This window comes from Eptesicus fuscus, chromosome 8 (genome assembly GCF_027574615.1).
Source record: "Eptesicus fuscus isolate TK198812 chromosome 8, DD_ASM_mEF_20220401, whole genome shotgun sequence".
Taxonomy (NCBI): Eukaryota; Metazoa; Chordata; class Mammalia; order Chiroptera; family Vespertilionidae; genus Eptesicus; species Eptesicus fuscus.
Window position 1 is genome coordinate 31,030,560 of NC_072480.1, and position 6,163 is coordinate 31,036,722.

At 46.6% G+C, this 6,163-nt stretch overlaps 1 protein-coding gene across 1 annotated transcript; it reads right to left on the bottom strand.

Annotated features, from left to right (window-relative positions):
• Positions 1-537: 537 nt before the first annotated feature.
• Positions 538-5,805, bottom strand: PCDH20 (protocadherin 20). Its single transcript, XM_008145521.3, has 2 exons — positions 5,671-5,805; positions 538-4,602 (listed from the first exon to the last, which is right to left on the bottom strand). Exons 1-2 carry the CDS (start codon positions 5,803-5,805, stop codon positions 1,870-1,872), a joined length of 2,868 nt encoding a protein of 955 aa, XP_008143743.2. The 3' UTR covers positions 538-1,869.
• Positions 5,806-6,163: the final 358 nt, after the last annotated feature.

Genomic DNA, 6,163 nt, shown 5'->3' on the forward strand with positions numbered 1-6,163 from the left:
TATGCTTACATTTTATTCACATTGTAAAACTGAAGAAAACAAGAAAAATGAGGTTGATACAAATTCGAAAGGTTTTAGGTGTTTGCATTCAAATTATTTTTTGCAATATATTTTTATCTTAAAATTTATTGAAAGCTATTGTAATAAAGCTAACAGGATTGCTATAAGTATGTAGTAAAATGAATGTTTATAATTGATACTAACTCAATAAATTAATATGTATTTGCACATACTTGGGTGTAAATCAGCATATGAAATTCTAGCAAACATATAGGCATATTCTCTTTCTATCTTTATATATATATATGTATATATGTCTATTACTACACACATACTTAATAATTTACCCAATGTTTAATTGAGTAATGAATTAGTTTAATGTAAACTTAAGCATAACAGAATATTTACAGTATACCAACATTTACCTCTAGAAGCAAACAAATGCCAATAACAGGCACATCAGTGAAAGAACAAGCCAAATAGAAAATGGTAAAAATGAGAAAGAAATTATGAAAATATATGCTTTTAATTTGCAGACATATAAACACTTTTGGTACAGTACAGACATGGGATGCCAAAAAGCAAGATGATCCAGTTTAAGCTAACACATTACTTATTTATACAGATAATTTTGTTATAGCTCTCATAGAAAATAAAATTTCCAGCTCACACAATGAAAGTGATCAATTCCTGATGAATCAGTTTGCTTCACTGCAAAGGATTCAGCAAAAGGTACATTATCAAAGAATTCTGCTGCTGGGCTTACAAATACTCTTGGACTTAATCCAAAGGCAAAGAAAGGAAGCCAGAAATGGTAGTCAACAAACCTAAACAACAACAAAACGAGAAGTATAACTTTCATATAAAAGGCCCAACTACAACCAGTAGTCTACACCAGCTTCTAGAATAATTCTGTTTTAATATGATTTTTTTAAGTTTCTTACGTGATGGATGAGTTTAAGCATATAAATATTTAATACATAACCCAAGTATGAAGTACTGCTCACAAGTTTTGAAAGCACCAAAATGTGGTGAACACCTATGAAGCAACTAAGGATTGAAATATTTCTTGCTCTGGCTGTTTTTCTTGGACACAATTTCTAGTTATATTTTCTGTAAGGAAGGACATATGTATCTTTCCCACTGTAATAATAGCAAGTTCGGTGGTAAAGCAAACAGATAGCAGTTTGAGTACACAGAAAGTGAAATAGTCTTCAGCAGGTCAAATCTTTAATAACATATGGCAATGTTTTTATCCTAGCTAAAAAAAATTGCACTTCTTTGTAATGCCTTCTCTTTCAAACGACGCATGACATACTTGTAAGGTAAATGTTCTGTTTACAAATACATTTCTTTTCTTATCATACATTTAAGTGGGGGTGAAATTCAACTTATTTTAATTTTGTATTTGTTATATATTATAAACAAATATATTTAAAATATACTCTTTCATTAATTTGATGTACAACAACTGTCATGAATAATAACCCAAAACAGTTCTCTGCAAAGGAGCAGCTGTTGCCCTCTTGTGGTTAAAAGATTTTTTAGACAAAAAAAATGCAATGTGTCATTTTCTTACCTTACTCCCAGATTTTATCAATCATTTGCTTGGTGTATGAAACCTGCAAGTCATATCCAATATTTTTTATAATAGTTCTATAGCGGTTAGTACTAATTTTCATTAAAAATGCTGTACACATTTTATAACCTCTGATTTTGAATTTAAAAACCTGTAAACCGCTATTTACAATATAGTACAAGTTATAAATTAGTAGTCCTTCATTGGAACTCATCCATACCACCTTGTTTAGGTGGTGAAGACTATCCAACGTCTATTAAAACATCTCTGTGTTATTCCACAATGAAGTATCAAATATTAGAAATATCCATCGGTTTCCTCTCTCTCATGTGCAAGTCAATTTTTCCTTTTAGTGGAATTTGTACTTCCAAACTTTCATCTTCCCTGGGATGCTTTTTCCCTCTCCTTAAGCAGATGTATATGCCCATCCCTGTTACCAGTGTGATAGAACCCAAGCTTATTACAGACAGGGCTACTAAGGTGGGCATACAGGACACAGATTCGACTTTCCTATGGGTGGGTTCTATCGAGATCTGTGGCTCTTTCTCCTCTATATTAATGTCCGGTTCCTTTCTTAAAAGACTCTCAATGTAGCTCTCATTACTGACAGTGTCATTAACAAATAGGTTCACCATGACCGTGGAATAGAGAGGCTCAGGGTAACCATGATCACTCACTTTCACCAGTAAACGATGGAGTCCATAATCTGTCTGCAGCAGTGCCTCCTCCAAAGTAATGTTGCCAGTTTTAGGGTCAATCCTAAAGGACTCGGGCCTAGGACCTCTTCTCCCTATGATGCTGTAGGCTATGACAGCATTCATGCCCGTGTCTTTGTCAACAGCATAGACTTCTGTCACTGGGGAACCCGGGAGAGTAGAAGGTAGTACCAACAGATAAGACATATTAGACTGAGGAAATAAAACAAGCGGAGGGTTGTCATTGATATCAAGGAGGAGAATTGTGATTTTTGCGGTAGAAGAGAGGGCGGGCTCACCTCCATCAACAGCTTCCACCCACAAAGTATAGGAGCTTTGCTGCTCCCTGTCCAAAGAGACTTTAGCTCTCAGCATGCCCTTTCCTGTGTCTATGACAAAAATATCACTCTGGTTCAACACGGACAGAGCCACCCATCCATTTCGGCCAGCATCAGCATCCGTTACACTAATTACTCCAATTTCACCATATCCTGGAAAGTTTTCTGGCACAAAAAAGCTGAAGTCCTTGTTGATGAACCTAGGGCTGTTGTCATTTTTATCCAACACTGTGAGAGCCACCGTGGCTACTGATTCCCTGGGTGGCTTCCCACAGTCAACAGCTCTGACTGTGTACCGGTACTTTTCTTTCTCTTCTCGGTCCAGCTGAGTAGAAACTGTCAGAATTCCTGTGACGCTGTCTAAGGAAAAATATGAGGGCGCATCATGTCCCAGAAAATACGAAACTTGGCCTCTCTCACCACTGTCAGCATCTGTAGCATGCAACTTAGTCAAGAAGGCATGGGGTGCATTGTTTTCTTCTATGGTTAGTTCTATCAAGGGTTGAAGGAAAACAGGGGCATTGTCATTGTCATCTAAAAGTTGAACTTTAATCATTTTTTTGACGTGAAATCCCTCAGAATTCCAGGCCACCACAGCTATTTCATACAACTGCTGTAGCTCATAATCCATGGGTTTTGTGGTTTCTAGCAAATATTCGTTATTGTATGGTTTGTAGGGCGATAACCTAAACGGCCCTTCACCATCCAGATAGCAGTTCACCTGGTATTTGCCTTCTGGATCTCTTATGGTGAAGAAAGCAATCGGAGTGTTAACAGGTTCCAGTTCTTTCAGGTACACGATGCCGTCTATCTCGTTTGCTATGTAACGGGGGACGATTTCAGGTGGTCTGAAAGTGACTTTGATAATGGACACCAGGGCAGTGATCACAGCAGGGATGCAGCCTGGCCCGTTAGCCAGGATGGTGAGCCTGTGTGTCTGCAGGACACTCCCCCCGATCTTACTGGAAAGTTTGATGACGCCAGTGGTTTCATCCAGGTGGAATAAATCCTTGGATGCTTGTGGAACTTTCTGGCTGTAAGAGTAGGTGATCTGAGCGTTGGTCCCCAAGTCTCTATCCACAGCCTGGACAGCTGCAATCGGTGTGCCCACCGTCGCGTTCCCATACACTGTGACATTGACCTGTGAGTCCGCGAACAGAGGGCAGTTGTCGTTGATGTCACTTATGCCAATGGTGAGGGTGGCACTGCCCAGCAGTGGTGGAGACCCACCATCCTCAGCTATGATGATGCTCACATACTGGTCTTGGGTCTCCCTGTCCAGCAGGCCCATGACGATTAGGTAGGGCGTGCGCTCCCCATTCTCATTCTCCTCCACGTCCAGGGTGAACACACGGTGGTAGTCCAGTAGGCGGTAGGTCTGCACCCCGTTGGTGCCTATGTCTGGGTCCATGGCAGGATGCTCGATGGCCAGTCGGGTGTTTACAGGTGCATTTTCTGGGACCCACACTGAGATTTGGGAAACGGGGAACTGCGGGGCGTTGTCATTGATGTCCCGGATGGCGATTTTCACCTTCACGAACCGAAAGTATTCCTGAGGCAGGACCAGCACATCCAGAAGCAAAAGACAAGAGTCAGAAGAAGGGGAGGAGGAGATGGCAATGCTGTCGCCCCAGGCAGCCCCTCCACCTCCTTCAAGACACAGGGCCTCGCGGTCGATCTCCCGGGCAGAAGTGTGCAGCTCCCCAGAGCGGTTGTCTAGGGTCACGTACTGGCCACTCAGTCCCCGGGAGGCCAGGCTGAAGGAGAGAGGAGGGCTGGGCTCGGCGCGGGCGCGCTCCGGAGGCTGCGGCTGCGGCTGCGGGTCCAGCCGGCCCGCGGCGCGGGGCGCCAGGCGCAGGTCCTCGGCCAGGCTGCCGATGAGCACCCCGGCGGGCAGGCCCTCGTTCAGGCTGTACAGCAGCTCCGTGGCCCGGCTGTAACTCGCGAGGCAGTTGAAGGGTCCCACGAAGAGGAGAAACAGAAACAGAGGCTGAAAGCGGGGGAAGGAGAGAAGCCTCATTACACACTGGCCGCCACCACCGCGATGCGCGTTAGAAGCCAGTGCCCGGGCCAGGCTGCCCTCGCCACCATCCCCACAGGCAACCCCTCTCCCGTCGGAGCAGCGGGCTGGAGAGGAAACTTGCTGCAAAGAAGAGATCTACGGGGCAACACTGTTTCCCAAACTTATTATTTATTTTTTTTCCTGTTTACTTTCCACCCCCGCTCCCCATCACCACTCCCACGCAGTGGACGTTCAGGGTCCCTAACGCGGAGCATCCCTGGGAACACGCGCGGCGTGGAGAGGACTTGCTCCGGGACTGCGCAACGCGGCAGGGAAACCACCCGGGTAGGCGAGGGACAGGGAGGGGGCTGTTGGTGGAGAGGGCTGAGAGGTGGGCACTTTATCAATTTATCTCACTGAAATATTTCTACCGCTAAAACCCCCCGGAACGCGAAATGTGTTACATCCCTTATTATGAGATCAACAGCAGCAATAACACTTATCATTCATGATAATAATATGGAAAATATAGTAACGCTTTCGGCTCGGACACCCCTCCCCCCCCCCGCATTAAATAAACCCTGTACGTCAGAAGAAGTAATTTTCATTTTAGCAAGGATCTAAAATTAAACCCCCAAGATCTGGATCCCCATCACGTAGGAAGCCCTGACTAATCCCCCTTCCCCGAGAGGAAAAGAAGTAAAACGCGGAAAATGATTATGCGAAAACAATGTGTCAATTGCAGGAGACACCGCCAGATGCCGGCGGCGGGAAAGATCTCCGAACCCCCTATCTAAAGCGGACTGAGCCCCCGCCCCAGCCCCTCCACCACCTGCGCCTACATTTCGGCCTCAGAAACTTCCTCTCCCGACCCAAGGTCTTGCCTATTCCTTGCTAAAATGAAGATGCATAATCCCGAACTCCCTCTCCCTCCGCCCAACCTTCCCGCGAAGTTTGGATTAAGGGGAAAGGGTTGAAAACCCTCCAGGAGTGGGCACTGCCCACGGTACTGCAACTTGTCGCGGGGCCTCTGCGCCCCAACCCCTTGCCCCTTACCGGCAGGTTTCTCCGGCTGGTGCTGCAGCTGCTGGGACGACTTAGCCGCCCCATATCCAGGCGCGGGTGCCAGGTCGCCGGGCGCCAGCTCACTGCCAGGGCCCGCGAGCGGCGCGCACCCCCTCGGCCGCGCATTCCCAGGGCAGCTGCAGTCGGCGCGCTCCTGGCGGGCGGGCGGCGGAAGACACTCCCTCTCTGTTCATGCAAATCGCCGGGGAACTTCAGCCAATAGTCACCGGCTGGTCGATTAGGACGGGAGCTAAAGGGGTGCAGAAAGGCGAGGGGCCGAAGGGGCACAGTCACGGTTTCCTGCCCAGGGCGTCGGTCAATCCTGACCCCACTGGAGGAGCCAGAATGGGGGCACTTGCCTCGGAAGACTGCGACGAGGCGTCACCTGGTCGGGCATCGGAGCTCGAGCCCACAGCTCCCTCCTCGCTGCACGGGTCAGACCCCCCAGTCCACAGGTTGCGAGCGTGGGAGAGAGAATTAGAAT